This window comes from Vigna umbellata, chromosome 1 (genome assembly GCF_029865625.1).
Source record: "Vigna umbellata cultivar VRB3 chromosome 1, Vumbellata_1.0, whole genome shotgun sequence".
In the NCBI taxonomy this organism is placed as follows: domain Eukaryota; kingdom Viridiplantae; phylum Streptophyta; class Magnoliopsida; order Fabales; family Fabaceae; genus Vigna; species Vigna umbellata.
This window is the reverse complement of record NC_142165.1, coordinates 76,164,571-76,185,949: the sequence shown is the minus strand read 5'-3', so window position 1 is coordinate 76,185,949 and position 21,379 is coordinate 76,164,571. Positions and strand designations below refer to the sequence as shown.

Sequence of the window (21,379 nt, the reverse complement as noted above, 5' to 3'; positions counted from 1 at the left end):
GAAAGTATAACGGGAAAAACAAACTGAATATGTAAAATAATTTATACCTCTTATAATATTTAACCGGTTAATTTATACATACTATAATATTAGCACGTATAAAAGAAAACTTTTTATACCTATTTTTATTATAATTGGTGTAAAAAAGTTTCTCATATTTACAAAATTACCATTGCGCCACTTTCTATAGCTGCTAAACTTTGACAGGTATAAAAAATCGTTATAAAAAGTATAATTTTCACTAGTGGCTTGTCATTATAATTTATGGCACCAATTTCTTCATCTCTCATTCCTACATGCCTACACACATCTAACAAAATGTAACAAGGTGTAATAGACCTCTCTACCTCATATTATGGGTAACATTGAATAGGAATGTTTTAACTATTTACTAGTATTGGTTCTAAATTAGTTTTCATTTTTGAATTAAAAACTAATTTATAATCGATAATAGATGGTTAAGATATTGATAAATGTACAAAATTGTATAAATAACAAAGTGAAAACCTATTTATCATTTTTCCAAGAAACTTGTGTAACATTAGATAACTCCTACAATTATCATAACTCAAATAACTAACAAATTTTGCAAAAACACAAATAAACTTTTTTTTTATCAAACATTTGGCAACAAAAATTTAACATGGAATATTTAGAATTGTCAAAATTAGATTTCATTCTTATGTATTTACTAACATCTTAATTTCAATTTCATATAGAAAAAATTAAAATTATAGATCAAAATAAGGCCTCTCTTAAGATTTTTGATAGTAGGTTCATGCTCTAATAATGTCTCCCATTGACAAAGAGAAAAAACCTCCATCGATGAAGATGAAGACCTAAGAAGGAGAAGGGACTGCTCCTAGCAACCCAAAGAATCTCTCAGCACCCTAAGCAATTTCTAGTATGAGAATGAAAGAAGATATTGAAACCATAGAGAAAACATGTTTAAATATTAAATTTTGCGAATGAGGCATGATATTGTCGCTAGATGATTTGACATAACTCACTTGATAACTTAATCTTATTCGCTAGACAAATTGGGTCAACTAATTGGATTTGGAGAATATATTTGAATGAATTAACTGACAATCCTTTATAAGTTTTTCAATTTTATGAGATTTTCACTTGATTACATAATATTCCACAAATAAAATCCAATTATTTTTCTTTTCAAAATTATTTCATAAACTCTTAGTTATTTTAAAAAATAATAATACAAATATCAAGATAAAAATAAACATCATAAAAATCATGATAATGACAATTATGATAGCTAAAACTTTAGTAACTAATGTAAGAAATTAATTTAGACTTTATTTCACAAATCAATTATAATTTTTTATTAATAAATGTATTATATGAAATATACCGATTAGAGTTAATGGTCATTTATGGACAATTAAGTATATCAGTAGATATTAATGGGTCAGATTTCCTTATGCTTTACAAATACATGGTATTAATAATTGATTATTGGGTTTGATTGCCTAAAAATATACTTCCTTAATGGTTAATTAATGTGCTTGGTTTCCACAAGCCCTATAAATATATGATTGGTCAAGAACCCATCGGAGTGAATTGCATTCTCAGAAAGGATTGGACGATCGAAAGAGAGTAGAGTAAGGATGGATGACTGACCCACGGACCAATTCAACCGAAACATTTGGCGCCCACCGTGGGCTGAGCGGCATCCCCATGAAACCACAAGGAACTAGACATGCGCTCGGTCTCGACATCACTAGTTCAGATCGATACTAGCTTTAACATCAAGAGCAAAAAATTCCATAACAATTTTTAAAGGAAGGTTCAAGCCCTTGCAACTTGGTCAAATGTGTTAGCAAAATGATGAAAATGAAGTTTTGATGATGCCCAAATCAAGTCAAGAGAAATCAAGATTCAAGAAGATCTTTTGAAGACTTGTATTGAGATGAAAAACTTTTATAATAATTGTAATTTTGTGTCTAGGACTTAGGTTCTCAGTGGTTTTGATTCCTTGTATCTTAGAATCATAAAATTTATGTTTAGAGTCAAAAACACATTAAATTAATCGGTTAGACCTAGAAATAATCAATTAATCATAGTAAAAATAGAAAACTCGAATTGTCTCTGGAATAATAGATTAAACTACCATTTAATTGATTATCTAATCAATTAACAAGTACATTTATCGATTAGCTAATCGATTAACAAGTAGATTAATCGGTTAAATTTGACCGTTAGAGTTTTGAGTAAAAATATCCTGTACAAGAAGGTTAATCCCTTACCGCTTGGTCAGTTGGACCACCAACGTTCAACCTTGTCAGGTTTTAATAGCTTCTCATTATAAAAATAAAGGTTTAAACCCTCATTTGGTCCTCGTATTTGTGTGCCAATCTCTATTTTTCATATTCAATTCCTACATCAGTACTTTATAATCTTTCATTTCTATATTCCATATTCAATTCCTACACGCTATCAGAGTAGATATAAAGAGAAGCATAGAGAGAGCAAAGAGTGTAGAGAGCAATAACAATGTTGAAAAAACAAACTAAAAGAGTTATTTTCGTGCAGGAACAATTGTAGTTCCCTTTGTGGTGAAGTTGAAGCCTCCACTCCCCTCTCACCATTTCCTTCTCTTTTTCTATTGTTCCCCTTCTATGCTCATCCCACCATTGCCCAATTTCTGTTTCCGAATCAAAACCGGAAAAAGGTTGCAACTTTGGCAAGATTTTGCGACCCCAAAATGAAACTAGATCGTGTGACCTCAAAACTACACCATTCCAGTAACTCAGTCTACTTTGTATTCTTCATATTTCGTCCAGGCAACATGTTTTTCTCCCTTTGCCTTGCACTGCATATTGAGTTTAATTTGTTAACACAATGTTGTTGAAAACTAAATACAACTACCCGCTTCTCCAAGTATTCGTATACTACGTTACTCATTACAAATTTTTGCATAAGATTTGCCAAATTAAATCAATTTGAACTGTGTTTATGTGGATTTTATTGTTTTTTCATTAAGTGATGTTGTCTCTCTAGGGTTCAGAGTGCTTGTTTTATTTATTTTGTCTTGTGAACGTTGTTGTGTCTTTGATTCAGCTTAGTTTAGAGCTATAATGGCTTGTTTAGCTGATAGAGTTTTTGAGATATAAAAACGTGTATTTCTCAAAATCAGTTATTTATAAAATAATTTAAATTGGAGAGTGAGTATATAGAACTGAATTCGCGATCGTGTGATCTGGTGACAATTGACAAAAGTGTAGTTGCTCTTGACAACTATATTTGAATGCTAGGCAATGCTGATAAACATGGTGTTAAAGTGGTTAGAGGTTGTAGCGGTTAAAGTGGTTGGAGGCTGCAGCGGCGTCAGCGTGAGCAGTTGGCACCAAGGACGACGAGCCTTGTTCGTGATGGCGGAGGGCGCATCGACAGGGACGGAGAAACCTCTCTCTCGTGCGTGAAAGGGTCGAACCGCCGTGTCCAGTGTGGTTGATGGCATCGCGAACGTGTTGCAACAGTGACGGTGGCAACCCAGAGGCAAACGATGCGATGGTTTCCAAATCTTTAATTCCTTTTTTAATTTCTTTTATTTAAATAAAAATTTCACGTAATGAAACAATGCACACCATCATAAACACGTCATCACAATTAGACGTCGTTAGTGAAAACTTAACGATGAGGGCTTAATTGGCTCATTTTTACAAGTTTATGGACCCAATTGAGACTGAAAAAAAACGATGACCCACTTGAGATTGTCACACAAATACGAGGACCAAATTAGGTTTTAAACCTAAAAATAAAATATTGAATATTTTCTTTAACACATATTTTCGTGAGTAAAAATATCCTACACAAGAAGGTTCAATCCCTTACCGCTTGGTCAATTGGACCACCAACGTTCAACCCTGTCATGTTCTAATGACTTATCTTTATAAAAATAAAATATTGAATATTTTATTTAACGCATATTTTTGTGAGTAAATATATCCTGTATAGGTATGTTCAATCCCTTACTACTTGGTTAGTTGGACCACCAAATTTCAACCTTGTCAGATTCTAATGGTTTCTCATTATAAAAGTAAAATATTGAATTTTTTTAACACATATTTTTGTGAGTGAAAATATTTTGCACAGGAAAAAAGTCCAAAGAGAACTCCTAGCTTCTACTCTCAACCTATGAAAAAGTTATAAAGAGAACTCCTAGCGTAACGTCTACCGCTGAACCTAGGAAAAAGTTCCAAAGAGAACTTCTAGCGCAACGTCTACCGCTCAACCTAGGAAAAAGTTTCAAAGAGAACTCCTAGCATCTATTGCTCAATTTGGGAAAAGTTCCAAAGGGAACTCCTAGTGTCTACTGCTCAACTTGGGGAAAAGTTCCAAAGAGAACTCTTAGCCTCTACTGCTCAATCTAGGAAAAAGTTCCAAACAAAACCTAGCGTCCACTGCCCAACCTAGGAAAAAGTTCCAAAGAAAACTCCTAGTGTCAACTGCTCAACCTAGGAAAAAGTTCCAAAGAGAACTCCTAGCGACATTGCTCAATTAGGGAAAATTTTCAAAGGGAACTCCTAGTGTCTACTACTCAACCTGGGGAAAAGTTCCAAAGAGAACTCCTAGCCTCTACTGCTCAATCTAGAAAAAAGTTCCAAACAGAACTCCTAGCGTCCACTGCCCAACCTAGGAAAAAGTTCCAAAGAGAACTCTTAGTATCAACTACTCAACCTAGGAAAAAGTTCCAAAGAGAACTCTTAGCATCCACTGCTCAACCTAGGAAAAAGTTCTAAAGCGAACTCCTAATGTCTACTACTCAATCTTGGAAAAAGTTCCAAAGAGAACTCCTAGCGTCTACTGTCAGAGCGGCTGCAGCGGAAGGGTTAGCGTGGAATAACAAACCAAGAGGGTTTTTAATATGAACGTGTGCTTTTTAATTTCTGCTCAATTAAACTTACAAAGCAAATAATATAAATGAATAACAAGAGTAAGGTTGAGAGAAATTTGCACAGATGATTTTTTATCCTGGTTCGGATCTTACCAATCTTACGTCCAGTCGCTTATCTCAAAACAAGATAAACAGTTCACTACTCACAAAATAATTACAAATTACAATAACAAAGAAACAATTTGTAAAAGTTTAGAAACCACCTCTCTTGATACGACAAGAGATGAACCTACACCTCCTTTGAGTCTTCACAAAGGATGAAACACTTCCTCCGAATACTTTACGAAGGATGAACTTCCTCTTTCGAACACCTCCTCAAACACACCAAGGATGAACCAGCTATTTCCTCTGTCACCGTAGTAGCACTCCACCAGCTCCTCAGACACGAGTTTCACAAGCCGAACTAGAACACACAAATCTCAATGATTTCTGAGTACTAAAGCACAAGGGAAGAGTTGTTGTTGATGGATAAAGGGAGCCTATTTATAGACTCAAGCAAATACTCTTCCATTCTTCGTAACTGGCCATTTAACACTTTTAATCGATCAATACAAGTGTTAATCGATTAAAATGAGTACAACGGCTAGTTTTCAAAAACCAGAAAACTCCAACGGCTATCTTTAATCGATTATTCTTAGGATTAATCGATTAGCTAATCGATTGAAATAGGTATTAATCGATTATTTCCATGTCAGTTGAGTTTTCAGCACCTGTAACGTTTTAATCGATTAATACTTGATTTAATCGATTAAAACCATGCATTTATGATTCCGAATAGCAAATATAAAGTATGAAAGTAAAAGAATCAAAACCTACTACAAATTTAAGTCCTAAACATCAAACTACAATTATTACAAAAGCTTTCCATTGCAATACAAGTCTTCATAACATCTTCTTGAATCTTGATTTCTCTTGACTTGATTTGGACATCATCAAAACTTCATCTTCATCATTTTCCTATCATCTACTACTCAACCTAGGAAAAAGTTCCAAAGAGAACTCCTAGAGTCTGCCGCTCGGTGTAGAGAGGAATGAAAACTTAAAGTACATTGAAAATAGACTCCCTAAATACAACGTAAGCGACCTCTCTAAGCTCATAATAATCCATGCGTTCCTCTTTCAGTAAAGAGCTTGCTTGGGCTTGGGGACTTATGTACTATATGAAATATACCAATCAGAGTTAATGGTCATTTATGGGCAGTTAGTAGGTATTAATGGGTCAGATTGCCTTACTCTTTACAAATATGCAGTATTAATAATTGAATATTGGGTTTGATTGCGTAAAAATATACTACGTTAATGGTTAATCAATGTGTTTGGCTGTCACAAGCCCTATAAATATACGATTGATGTTTAGGTAAATTAACCCCTATCTATCCTAATAAAATAAAGACCTCTTTGAAAAAGATATCTGACTTGAGCGTTAGAGTGTGTTCTGCAGGTCAACAACCCATCAGACTGAATCCTGTTCTCGGAGAGGATTGGATGATCGAAAGAGACCAGAGCAAGGAAGGACGATCGATCTTCTGACCAATTCAACCAAAACAATAATGAAAAAAATTTTACAAAAAAATAATTTTTAATTTGTAAAATAGTTTTTAACTTATTTAATATAATAATTAATTATTTTTTGTTTTTAAATTAAAGTTATTTAATGATTTTCTTATTCTACTCACACATTAGAGTTATAATTCCACACAACTCATACTTTGAAATAATATACATTATGTGAACCAAGTGTAGTTTTCATGAATCTCCATAGTTTATACCTTCCAAAGTAAGTTAGAAAAATGAGAAAAGAACGACATCCATGTCCACATCAATGGTCCTTTTTGTTTTATATATTTGTTGCTGCGTATCAACATAATATTATGTATAGATGTATGAATATATATATATATATATATATATATATATATTATATATATTATATATATATATATATATATATATATATATATATATATATATATATATATATATATATTAGACAAAACTATTTTATATAATAGATGTTCGGAACATACTAAATGTGTCATGTATTTACTCTTATATGATAAATTAAATTCAACATTTAGAAATTCATTGAGATTGGTCTTATATATTCTTATTGCTATATAATTTTAATATTTTATCTTTAAGTTGTTTTCTAAGTAAAATATATTTATTCATTTCTGATAATAAATACTAAATTATATATTATTAGTATTTTTATATTATAATTTAGAGAAGAACCTCGATCACATTCTTTTTTATTAAACTTCCTTAATATTTTACGCTTCTTCGTTATGCACATAACTTCACACTAGGCAAAGAAATTATTTTTCAAAATTTCAAACTAGTCTTTTTATTATCTTTTTCTTTATTTGGTCTGTTCAATTACCATCTCTCTCAATCTACATTCTTTAATTTATAATCTTATATTTGAAAAAAAAAATCACAACTATTTGAATTAAATCTATATGACTATTTTAGATTGCTTGCTGTAAATCAATACTAATGAAGAATATTTTTTAATTGCAAATTTTTGGTACATAAAAATAAACAGTAATTTTATTAATGCGTATATATAGTTTTAATTTAGACTATGTAAAGTATTATAAAGTAAGTTGGAAGCAGTCTACATTGTATGCTAAAATAACAATTACTTTTCAAATATGTGACTTATATTTATTTATTATTATTTTTAGTTTTATGAAATCAATTCTGAGAATATAAATGAAGCCAGGGAGCATTCTAAAATAAACATATAAGGAGAAAGAGAAAAGAACTGAATCATACTTTCTTTCTCGCAATATAATACCTTTGTTAACTTTCCTCTCTCTTATATTATTTAAAATCAAAAAAATTATCATGATTTCTTATTTTCTCAAATCATTTTATGTCCTTCTGCTGCTTTCTTTGCTTGCCTCAGGAATTAGTGTGAAAATGAAGAACTCAAGTGAAAGTGGTGAAGCAAAGTGCATAGAGAGGGAGAGGCAAGCACTCCTTAGCTTCAAACAAGGCCTCATAGATGACTTTGGCATACTCTCCACTTGGACCAACCATCAGAATAATACAGATTGCTGCAAATGGAAACGCATTCAATGCAACCACCAAACTGGTCATGTACATCTACTTGATCTTCATGAAAACTACCCATATACACCATATTTAAGAGGTGCAATCAATGTCACTTCATTCGTTCACTTGCCTTATATTCAACATCTTGATCTCAGCCATAATTATTTTGTACTGAGTTACATTCCAGAGTTCATGGGCTCCTTCACCAACTTAAGATATCTCGATCTCTCTCATTCTGATTTTGTGGGGAGGATTCCTTACACTTGGAAATCTCTTAAAACTACGCTATCTAGATCTTGGGAGAAACATTCTTTGGGGAGAAATTCCCATTGAGATAGGGAATCTGAAACACTTACAGTATCTCGATCTTGGACTTTTTTATCTTTCCGGAAAAATCCCATCTCAAATTGGAAATCTTAGAAAGCTACAATATCTCAGTCTGGGAAGTAAAACTCCTTCATATCCAAGGAAAGAGCCTAACTACATTTTAAAATCTCTTTCTGGAGCAATCCCTTTTCGCATAGGGAATCTTCCATTACTCCATACTCTCCGACTAGTTGGCAATTTTGATATACAAGCTACAGATGCAAAATGGTTGTCTACTCTCCAATCCTTAACCATTCTTGAGCTGAGTTCATTGCATAGTCTAAAATCCTCTCACCAGTGGCTACAAACTATCAGTAAAATCATTCCAAACTTAACAGAGTTGAGGCTAGTTGATTGTAATCTTCTGGAAAGTGATATTCAATCTTTGTTCCCTTCTCACTCTTCAAATAATTCCACCTCTCTTACCATACTAGATCTGTCTTCTAATATGTTGTCATCATCAATACTTCAATTCTTGTTTAACTTTAGCCTTCATCTTCAAGAGCTTTATCTTTCTCAAAATAATATAACTTTGTCACCTTCTCTTTGTTCAAATTTTCCATCTCTTAAGGTCCTCGATCTCTCTTACAATAATCTTGCATCATCAATGTTTCGACCTAATTTTAATATCAGCTCCAAACTAGAAGAGCTTTATCTTGAAAATTGCAGTCTTATGGATGGAAATTTCCTTCTTTCATCTACTTCTACAATGAATTCTTTGTCCTCACTTATGTCACTTGATCTCTCCAATAACTTGCTAAAATCATCTCCAATGTTTTACTGGCTTTTTAACTTCACCACCGATCTGGTTTCCATTGACCTTAATGGTAATTTGTTAGAAAGTCCAATTCCAGATGAATTTGGGAAAGCGATGAACTCTCTTGACTATCTTTCTCTCTCCAATAACAAACTCCAAGGCAAGGTTCCGTCTTTCTTTGGAAGGATGTGCAGATTACAAGTATTGGACCTCTCAAATAACAAGTTATATGATGAATTTCCGAGCTTTACAAAAAATTCTTCATGGTGCAGCAGACACATATTTCGGAGATTGAACTTATCTTATAATCAAATTACTGGTAGGATACCCGAGAGCATCAGACTGCTATCTCAGTTGGAAACTTTATCGTTGCGATGGAATTCTTTAGAGGGTGATGTCACTGAATCTCATCTTTCTAACTTTTCCAAATTATATCTCTTAGACTTGTCGCATAACTCATTGTCGGTAAAATTTGGCTCTAGCTGGGTTCCTCCTTTTCAATTAACGTTCTTGTTTCTTGCATCTTGCAAGGTAGGACCCAGTTTTCCTAGTTGGATCCAGACACAAAATTTCTTAATCCAACTAGATATATCTAATAATGGGTTGAATGATTTCGTACCAGAATGGTTTTGGAACAAGTTGAAAATGTTGTACACTTTGAATATGTCTCACAATAATCTCATTGGTTCAATCCCTGATATGCAATTAAAGCTTCCTTTCAGACCATCTATATTTTTAAGTTCAAATAAATTTGACGGAAAAGTTCCATTATTTTTATTACAAGCTTCCGAGTTGTTACTCTCTGCAAATAAATTTTCAGATTTTTCATGTGGAAACGTCACAGCTGCAAACTTGGCCACTTTAGATTTATCTGATAATAAAATAAAGGGGCAACTTCCAGATTGTTGGAAATCAACAAATCGATTATTGTTTCTTGATTTAAGTAGCAATGAATTGTCAGGGAAGCTTCCTAACTCTATGGGCACCCTTGTTAACTTGGAAGCTTTGGTTTTACGAAACAATAGGTTGACGGGTGAATTGCCTTCTTCTTTGAAGAATTGCAAGAGATTAATTATGTTGGATGTGAGTGAGAATATGTTTTCAGGTCGAATACCATCATGGGTTGGAGAAAGCATGCAGCAATTGATAATCTTGATCATGCGAGGGAATCAATTTTCTGGAAATCTTTCCCCTCATATATGTTATTTGAACGATATTCAATTGTTGGATATTTCTAGGAATGAGTTATCAGGAGGAATTCCAACTTGCTTAAACAATTTCACTGCATTATCTCAAAACACCATCAACAAAATTGAAACTGAAAGTCGTGTGTATTGGTACAATAGTACTTACTCTGAAACTTATAATTTTTTCATTTATAGTTTTTATTCATTTCATATAATCTGGATGTGGAAAGGTGTGGAACAGAATTTCAGACGTCCAGAATTAACTCTTCTGAGCATTGATCTCTCATGTAATAATTTAATTGGTGAAATTCCGAAGGAGATTACATACTTGCTGGGGTTAGTTTCTTTGAATTTATCAAGAAACAATTTGAGTGGAGAAATTCCTTCGGATATTGGAAATTTAAGTTCACTTGAATCCCTTGACTTGTCAAGAAATCAATTGTATGGGAGAATTCCTTCTTCTCTTTCCCAAATGGATTTTCTCCAAAAATTAGACTTGTCACACAATTCTCTTTCTGGAAGGATCCCATTGGGAAGACACATGGATACATTTGATGCCTCTTGTTTCGAAGGAAATGTTGATCTTTGTGGGAAAGCGGTTGAAGAAAGTTGTCCTGGAGATGAGACAGTGACAAAGTCTAAAGGAGAAGAAGTCGATGACGATGATAATTCAGTTTTCTATGAAGCATTATACATGAGCTTGGGCATAGGATTCTTCACAGGCTTTTGGGGCTTATTAGGTCCATTACTACTTTGGCAACCATGGAGAATGACTTATCTGACGTTATTGAACAGACTGATAGACTATCTATTTGTAATGATTGAAGTGAACTTAGCAAAGCGCCAAAGGTAGATCAAAGACTAACAGAGTGCAAAAGGCGGCTCAAAAACTAGTTGGTACATAACTCTAATAACTTCTTTCTTTGAATTTTATAGTCCTTATTTCTCCTTCAGATAAGTAAATCAGTAAGTAGGTTTTATATTGAAATCGAGAATACCTTTCTAAAAAGAAATGTACAAGGCTTGGCATGAATGTAAGTGTTAGAATTTGATTCTTATTTACAATAGCACTAAACGTACTTCAATTAATTGTATGTCTCTCTCAGCTACATACTGATTTTCATCAATTTTATTAAACATTGATTATATCCTACGCTTCTATTCATGACTTTACTATTGTTAGTTCCATTTTTTCTAGAAATAATTGTTTTTGTTGGTGTAAAGGAATTATTGATAGTGTGCTCTGTTATGACAAGTTTTCATTTTTCTCAAATGAATTATGCTTAGGCCCTTTTAAAAATGCTTACATGTTATACACTTTTTTTTGTACTCTATTGAGTTTAAATAATTTAGTTTTCATTTAGTTTACAGCTAAAATTTGATCTCACAAATTGTTTTTCCATCATTACTGATATTGTTTGTAATCAGATGAATCTTAGCACAAGTTTATAGCAATTCGCTTCATTTAGTTTATCATTAATATTTGATTCCATTTTTTTTTCTTTCATTACTAATTTTTGTCATATAAATTTTAGCACCAAATTTGCAGTTTATAATGATTTGCTTCAAGAGTCCATTATGAGATGAAAGCATTACAGATTGTTGGCAGTGTTGGCAGTGTTGGCAGTGTGAGATTTGGAGGTTGAAGTTTCATGAAGCAATGATATGAGAGAGTGTGGTTGTATAATCTATTATGTAAATCTAACTTTAAGACAAGAATTCGAGATATCCCAATTTGTATATGTAAAAATATGGGATATCTCAAAAATTTGTAATTCAGAATCATTGAATCTCATCTTTAATTACTCTTTCATACATTCATATCCCAATGGTTGTGGCATTACATCTAACTTCTTATCATATGAAAGTATATAAGTATTATTGATGTTATTTTACATTCAAAATTGGAATTTTAAAATAAAAATTTCGATAATTGACGTTCAATTATGGTTATCAGATTCCAAATTTTATTATTGATAACATGCTATACCTAAAGATACATGAATGAAGAAGTTCTATATATACTCAAAGCAAGTAACCTTCATTTGATTGCTTGCGCTCATTGCTTCAACGATCCGCTCAGCGCCTAGAGCTACTTTTTGGGATGCTCTTTCTTCTCAATTTCCTCAGTCCTTAGCACATCTTTCCTGCATTGGTCAAATTTTATTCAGCGGATTGTTAAGTTTGAAATAATGTTCAAGTTTTTCTAGCACATTTACATTTGTTTGGGTTATTTTTAGTGTTTAATTCATAATTACTTTTTCAGTTTTATTCTCTAAGTGATTTTTTTAAATTTAATTTTTTTAAAAAAAATTCTACAAAATAAATAAAAACTATTTACAATAATTTTTTTAAAATTATTTATATTTAATTTTATAATCATAATAATAATTTTATTAATTTTTAATTACACTTGCCATATTTGTGTTAGAAGTAAATTTTAAACCTAACTCAACTCCATAAAACCAATCATGGCTCTGATTGGACTTTAAGTTAAAAATGTGAATTAACCTTATCTCTAATCGATGTGAGATTTCCAACAATATAAAATAATTTTTTGGGAAAATAAATAACAAAGCAAGACATAAAAAATTTTGTTGATTAGATTATCTTCATTGAAGGCAGAAAAGTGGATTTAAACGAGGAAGTGAAGACAATATTGACATACTATAAGACTTTTAGTTACAAATAGTAAATCAATTTTACCGATTGTGTTTGTTTATCCATTCTTATTAGATAACGAATATATACTTGTATATGTATATTTATCTTACCTGTCTTTTTATTGTTTTATTATTAAAGAATTAATTTACGAAATAATAAAAAGATCCTGTCCAAAAAATCTAATGTTAGCAAATACTTAACATATCCTTATTTTTTCAATATCAAATATTTAGAAAAATATTATATTTCAAATTAAAGTATAAAAATTTTTTGTGGGAACTAAATGTTTATTAAATTTGTAAATATTAATAAAATAAAGTTGATAAAATTTAAAATATTTTAAAAAATTAGAAAAGGAAAACAAATATCCAAATCTAGAAATATTTTAATTGTTTTGTTACTCCAATTCTTTAAATTTAAATGAAATATTTTTTTATAAACTAATGAAAATTATAATATACGGTTTCAATTAAGTCACACAAAGTATGAAGATTAAACTAATAATAATTAAAATTTAGTATAAATCTTTCATATTTGGAACTTCAATATATGTTAAGATAGTAATAAATAAGATTCATAACATTAACATTAAATTATTATATTAGTAAATAATTTTTTTATACAATTATAGTGATAGAATTATACTTATGATAATGTGTTAAAAAAAATAATTATACAAAAAATGTCAAAAAAATATATTACATGACGAAAATAGACAACAAATTAAAATATTAAAAATAATCAGTGTCCTTAGAAACAATTTAATACAATATTAAATAAAGTTGCACAAACAAAAAACAAATGTGTAATTAAGGGTATGATATGATAAAAAATATTTTAGAGATCTAAATTTTATTTAAGATGTCAAATTAGTTGAAACAAATTAAAAATAAAAGATCAAAGAAGATAAATATTTTATATTACCTAGTAAATGAAGGTTTATGTACGTTATTAGAAAAGGAGTAAAAATAGACAATAAAAAAAGAGTAAAAATACTTTAATATTAAATATAATAAATATTTAATTTACATACATCATTTAAATATAACTAGACAAAGTTGTTCTGATAAAAGAGAAAGTATCTCGGAGATGTAATTGATTTCACACAACCAAAACAATTAAAACAAATAGAAAAAAGAACAAAATGCGTAACTAAAATTAAAAGAAAAATTATAAAATTAAAGATATATATATATATATATATATATATATATATATATATATATATATTAGTTTGTGTATGCTACATTATCTAATAAATTATTTAGTATTTTAATAATTTAAATGAAAACAAAGATAAAAGTGAGAATGGTATCGAGTATTAACTAACTAAGTCAATAAAGAAATTTTTCTACAAAACAGAGATAGTTTAGATAATATTTATAAAGAAAAATTTATTTGTCATTGCTAACCATTACTTCTCAAACTCCACTTATGCAAATGATCTCTTTTTACTTTGAAGGTAGCATAACAATTAAGAGATCTATAGAATTAGAAAACCTTTTTCCCCCTAAAAGAACACGCATATTTCCTTAAACTGCCAAAAGTTTTTCCATAAACTCAACCGATAAATTCGATGCCTGCACTTATATATTGAGATCACTACAAATATTCCTTAATTAATTAAGGAAGATGAAATATAAAGCTTCCACATTAAGAGAAAAGATGAAAAAAAAGAGAACTGATTGTGAGAGAATAAGAAACTTATATAAAATTATGATAGACTATCTATCTCTTGTCCTCTCAAACGTGTGACCGGATTGTTAAAAAAAAGTATACAACTATAACCTAAAAACTAGAGAGAATATTGAGAGTTTACAATTTTACTAAGACGAAGTGTTGTAAGTAATTAAATGTTTTAAACCTATTTATAATTCTTTCTAGAAATACATTTTATTCTCTGTTTAATTTAAATGTTTTTTTCTATAAAATAAGTCTTTCATCTTCTATTCATGTTATTGTACATTTAATACATATCTCTACATCATGCAAAAAATTTAAAACATCATAAGCAATCAAATGAAAAGAAGGCACGAATGCTTTGATGCGGAAAAGGGACTCATTGTAGCTAACGAGCATGACCTTTGGTCCGAGAAGTGAGATGAGCATTTATCTTCTCCCAAACTTTAAATGAGTTGAAACGAGCTGAGAAGGACGTCGATAAATAGGAATTGAAGCCAGGAAAGGAGAAGTTGATCCTGAGTTTTCCAGGTGCTATATTCAGGATTTTCAATCCCTAAATCACGATCCCAAATAGAAAGAAATTTGGATGGAATATGAGGGTTAACCAGAAAACGTTGTAGGCAATGGGCTTTGATCATATGTTCTACTTATAGTTGCTGGACAAAGAAACTAGTATCAGTGAGTTTTTTCCAAATGGAATATGAAACTGTCATCATCTTTGCAGGAGATTTTGGTATCGGTTATGCAGACAACAGACAATCGAGACCATATATACTATATTGCTTTGGTTCTAAAACAAGGCTTGTGAAAATTTCAAAAATATCAACACATCATTTTATGTTTTGGTTTCTGGTGAATTGAGACTTAACGGATGCGGTAATATATCTTTTTCTACTAGTGTCTACTCTACTACGTAGAGAAACAAAGGTGACTGAAAAATGAAAATATTATTCACCTTAACATTATAACCCTTTAATACATGGTCTTATATAACAATATTTATGAATACTAAACCAAAAATGAAAACATAATACTGCTAACAACCAAAACAGAAAACAAAGCAGACAAATAAAATAATCAGATTCTAACATATTAATTTCTATGCGTCCTAACACTCATAAATTTTGTAAACCTTACAAACCATGACCTCTACACGTAGTTATGGAAAAAAAAAATATATTTCAATTTTCGTGTAAGAAAATTGTGTCTAACTCAATTTTATTATAAATGGTTTGACTTTTGTAGTGTAGAGATAAAATGAGCGATGATTATTCGTTTCTTAACCTTAATTTGTTTTTATAACTTTATCTTTTGTGTAATCCCTCAATTAAAATGGTAAGTATACAATGATTCAGTTGAAATCTGTTACTCAAATTGTTATAAATATAGTATAACGTGATTGTTATTTTTTTTTTTACTACTTAGTAAAATTTAAATTTACTTTAATTTTACAAAATTTTGTTTGTAACTTTTGAATTTAAGACCTAATTCTATCTCTACAAATATATTTTACCACAAGTAAAATTCCTAATAAAAGAAATTAATCATAAAACAAAAGTTAAAAATTTCAAGCATATTTGAAGTCAAAAGATACATCATTATCAAATGGAGAAACGTGTTTCATTTGAAGAACAACCTTTTGCACCACATTATGAAAAAACATTTAAACCACAATTGACACAAGATCTAGTAAAGAGTCCCTTGCTTCAAATTTGAAAGAGGAACACAAGAAAAATGTCAACAGCTGGTCACCTGCAAAAATTAAATAAAATTGATACATATAAATGAATAATAAAATACATGAGAGTAATTTATCATGTTTCTTTTAATAAATGATCAATTTGTTATTGCTACATAGATTTAAATTTTATTCTTAAGAATTAAATATATTTTTAGTTTCTAAACTTGAATACAAAATTGAGATTTGTTTTTGTCTGAAATTTTAATAAATTTTGATTCTCAAATTTTAAAAGTGAATGAATATAGTCATTTTCACTCAATTAGTTAATTTTTGTGTACATGTCAAAAACATGTTTTTTAACTGACATTGAAACAAGAATATATCAAAAATGTAAACAATTTAAATGTTAGAATGAAACATGTTTGATACCTAAAAAAGTTAATCTATTAAGTTAAAATAATTATATTATTTTTTTAAGTTTAAAATCAAAATATATCAAAGTTTAAAAAAAACGAATTTCAATTTCAAATCAAATTTTTAGGAAGTAAAAACATATTCAATCTTATTCTTCTTGATTACAATTCTTACAAATCCTATTTTGCATAATCTTCATTGCTATAAATGTTTACTGCTATCATCATGGTCAATGATTTAGTTGAGTAGTGTGCATTCAAGTTTGAAATATACATTTATTGATGAATCGAGGATGAATAGGTCAATATCTATCTAGTAAACATCAACATTTCAAGAAGATATGAAAATAAGTAATTTTTCTTAAAAGAAAAGAGAAAATAATAAATATTACACGAATCTTCATTGGAAAACCTTTTCCAACTCCTTAAGTTTTTACAAAATCCTCCTGATTTTTCTTTCATCAAGTTATGTTAGTAATTTGGTTTTTTTACTTATAAATCAAACAACTGAATTAAACATGTTGCATGATTTCATCTGCATAACTTTCTTAAGTGAATTATAAAACAAGATTAAACTTGTTAACAGGAAAGTATCCACTCTTTTTTTCCTCTCACATTACATTATAATTATGGCAATAACAATAAGATATACTTACGCATATTCACTAAACATACCTGCTACCCAAGCTTTGAGCCATAAGCAGAAATTTTGCATTTTCATCATAGCTGTATCTCAGTTGTCAATCTGTTCAAGAACCTTAGGTAAGCAATTCTCCAAGGTTTCCAAATTAGAATTGGCCCTATTAAGCCCCAAAATCCTACGAAGAATCCTAGGCCCATGCTCATGTATAATGCTTCACAGAAAACAGAATCGTCTCCATCCCCTCCTGCTGCTTCTTCTGGCTTTGCTGTTGTCTGATCTCCAGGACAGCTTTTGTTGAGTTGTTCACCACAAAGATCAATATTTCCTTCAAAACTAGAGGCTTCAAAGGTCTGCAAATGTCTTCCCAATGGAATTCTTCCAGAAAGATAGTTGTATGACAAGTCTAATTTTCCTAAGAAATCAAGTTCAGAAAGAGAAGAAGGAATTCTCCCATGCAAATGATTTCTTGACAAGTCAAGAGATTCAAGTGAACTTAAATTTCCAATCTCAAAAGGAATTTCTCCACTCAGATTGTTTCTTGATAAATTTAAAGAAACAATCCCAAACAAATACACAACTTCTTTTGGTATTTCACCTGTGAAATTATTGCTTGAGAGATCAATACTCTTAAGAATCAATTGGGGATCTCCGAACACATGTTCCACACCTTTCCACACCAACGTTATGTCAAGCCTGTAGTTAAAAGACATGGAGGGACCGTAGATTTCCCAATAAGTAATATTGTACCCATATATAAGGCCTTGAGTTTCAGTTCTGTTGATGCTCTTTTCAGACATGGCTGTAAAATTCTTTAAGCAGGTTGGAATTGCTTTTGATAATTTATTCCCGGAGAGATTCAACAATTGAATACGCCTTAAATAACAAAGTTGAATTGGAAAATTTTCAGAGAAGTGATTCCCTTGCATGTTCAAGATTCTCAATTGCTGCATACTTTCTCCAATCCATGATGGTATTCGACCAGACAAATTATTTTCACTCACATCCAGCATAATTAAATTAGTGCAATTCTTCAAACTGGAATGCAGTTCACCTGTTAAATTATTCTTTCGTAAAACCAATGCTTTTAATTTAACAAGTTTCCCCATGGAGATAGGAATATTCCCAGACAACTTATTCTCGCTTAAATCAAGAAATAGTAATTGGTGTAAAGGTTGCCAACAATCAGGAATTTCTCCCGTCATGCGATTGTTTGATAAATCTAAAGTTCCCAAATTCGGAGCAATGATTTGGTTACATAAAAAAGAAAACAAATCAGAAATTGCATTTTTAGAGAGTAACAGCCCTGAAGCTTGCAGCAAAAATGGTGGAAGTGCACCCTCAAATTGATTTGAAAACAGAATTATAGATGGTCTTTGACGAAGCTTTAATGGTATATCAGGAATTGCACCATTGAGATTATTGTGAGACATGTTTAACCATTCCAAATTTTGCAATTTGTTCCAAAACCATGCTGGTACAGAATCATTTAGCTCATTATCAGATATATCTAACCACCTTAAGGAATTTTGTGTCTGGAGCCAACCAGGAAAACTCCGACCTAGCTTGCAAGATGCTAAACTCAAACTTGTTGCTTGAAAAGGAGGAACCCAACTAGAGGCAAATCTTAGAGACAATATGTTGTGTGATAAGAATAAAATTTTTAATTTGGAAAAATTACAAAGAAGAGATTCAGTGACATCACCCTCTAAAGAATTCCCATCCAAGTATAAATACTCCAACTCAGATAGTAGTATGATGCTTTTTGGTATCTTGCCAGTAATTTGGTTATAAGATAAATCCAAAGTCTGAAATACGTGTCTGTTGCACCACGAAGAATTTTGAAAGAAATGAGAAATTTCCCCATTCAACTTGTTACTTGAAAGGTATAAGCTCTGTAATTTGCACATGTTTCCAAAGAAAGACGGAATCCTACCTTGTAGTCTGTTCCAGGAGGCTTGAAAATATTCAAGAGAGTTCATTACTTCTCCAAATTCATCTGGAATGGGACCTTCTAACCGGTTGTCAGAAAGGTAAAGGGTCTGAAGATTCGTGGTGCAATTCATAAGCCAGTAAAACACATTAGATGATTTTAATAGATTTGAGGAGAGATCAAGTATGACAAGAGAAGATGAAGAATTAATTGTGGAAGCAGAGGAAATAGGAAAACTTTTATCTGTAAGACTGCAATTATACAAACGAAGCTTCCGTAGTTTGGAGCCAACATTAAAATTATCTCCAAATACTGATGCTGTTAGATTATTTCTAGAGAGATCAAGGATCTTAAGAGATGGAAAATTTGGATAAAGAAAAGATGACAAGGCAATGTCATTATCTGGGAGATAAAGCTCTTGTAGATGAAGGCTAAAATTGAATAACAGTTGAAATGTTGAGGAAGTTAGCACATTATAAGACAAATCAAGGACAGCAAGAGAAGTTGAAAAGTTGGAATGAGAACGAAACAAAGTTTTGATATTAGTATCTGAAAGAGAACAATCGAAAAGCCTCAACTCTACTAAGTTTGGAATGAGGTCACTGATAGCTTGTTGCCACTGGCGCGAGGAGTTGAGATTATGCAATGAGCTCAAGTGAAGACTTGTTAAAGAATGGAGATTAGACAACCACTGTGAATCCTCGGCTTCTATATCAAAATCACCACCTAGCCCAAGAGTTTGTAAGAGAGGAAGATTCCCATTCCGAAAAGGGATAGCTCTAGAAAGAGTGTTACTTGCAAGATTAAGATATTGTAGCCGCTTGAGATTCCTAAGTTGAAATGGGATTTCTCCTGATAGAGAATTCTCTCCAAGATCAAGATATTGCAGCCGGTTGAGATTCCCAAGTTGAAATGGGATTTCTCCTGATAGAAAATTCCCTCCAAGATGAAGATATTGTAACTGTCTAAGATTCCCAATCTGAAAAGGAACTGGTCCCTGAAGATTATTTGTTCGAAGGTCTAGATACCTTAGTAGTGAAAGATTTCCAAGTTGGAAAGGAATCCTCCCACTAAATACAGAAAATGAGAGGTTGAGATATTGTAAGTTGGTGAAAGAGCCAATGGCTTGTGGGATGTGAGTCAACAAAAAATAATTATTGCTGAGGTCTAGATGTTGAATGTATTGCAAGGGAATCAATGAAGTGAGATTGATTGCACCTGTTAAATAATGTGTATCCAGACAACGAAGATCAAGTAGAATGACATGACCAGTTTGATGGTTGCATTGAATGCCTTCCCAATTGCAGCAATCTGTATTATTTTGATGATCAGTCCATGTAGACAGTCTGCCATAGTGATTAATGAGGCTTTGTTTGAAGTTGAGGAGTGCTTGTCTCTCATTCTCTCTGCAGTTGCTTTCACCACTTTTACGTGATTCCTTGAATCCAACTGAAAATCCAAAGGAATACAATAAAAGCAGATGAAATAGTGTTACAAAGTAAGGACTTATCATAATTTTGCTGATAATCTAAACTAAGAGAAGAGTCACGAAATAAGAAAATTTTGATTCAAGTTTTCTCTTTCAGTTCTGAAGTTTAGAAAGTTGGATCGCATTATATAGTGACAATAGAAAACGAGTAATTATAGTATAGATGTCTATTTTTTTATAGCTTTTTTGACACTACTTCGTCTAAAACTATTAAATAAAAAAAGTAAATATAAGTAACTTAAAAGTTATTAATCTCCCTACGAATCCATTTCAAGAGGTAGAAAATTACGCAGAACACTTCGTGAAAAGATATAAAAAAAAACATTTTAAAGGTTATTTTATAATTTCTAAAATATAGTTCTATTATTTTTATCCTTAATAACTTTATAGAGACTAAAAGAAAGGTGCAAAAAGTAATTAAAATTACAGAGATCAGAAGTCAATTTTTATTTAAATTACAATAAAATATGATTATATTTCAAGGATAAAAAAGAATAATGATTAAACAAAATCTAAGTTTAATTTATTGATTTTGCTATTCTTAACCTTTATTTTACTACAACGAAAGAGAAAAAATGAAATCTT

The 21,379-nt window shown here is 30.9% G+C and overlaps 2 protein-coding genes across 2 annotated transcripts; one reads left to right on the top strand and one right to left on the bottom strand.

The window, feature by feature from the left end:
- Positions 1-8,227: 8,227 nt before the first annotated feature.
- Positions 8,228-12,018, top strand: LOC148206380 (receptor-like protein EIX2). The gene is made up of 2 exons (XM_088113425.1): positions 8,228-11,188; positions 11,827-12,018. The coding sequence occupies exon 1, from the start codon at positions 8,796-8,798 to the stop codon at positions 11,142-11,144; it is 2,349 nt and encodes a 782-aa protein (XP_087969551.1). The 5' UTR covers positions 8,228-8,795; the 3' UTR covers positions 11,145-11,188; positions 11,827-12,018.
- Positions 12,019-16,173: 4,155 nt separating this feature from the next.
- Positions 16,174-20,892, bottom strand: LOC148206379 (receptor-like protein EIX2). Its single transcript, XM_088113416.1, has 2 exons — positions 17,408-20,892; positions 16,174-16,390 (listed from the first exon to the last, which is right to left on the bottom strand). Exon 1 carries the CDS (start codon positions 20,816-20,818, stop codon positions 17,453-17,455), a length of 3,366 nt encoding a protein of 1,121 aa, XP_087969542.1. The 5' UTR covers positions 20,819-20,892; the 3' UTR covers positions 16,174-16,390; positions 17,408-17,452.
- Between the last annotated feature and the right edge of the window lie 487 nt (positions 20,893-21,379).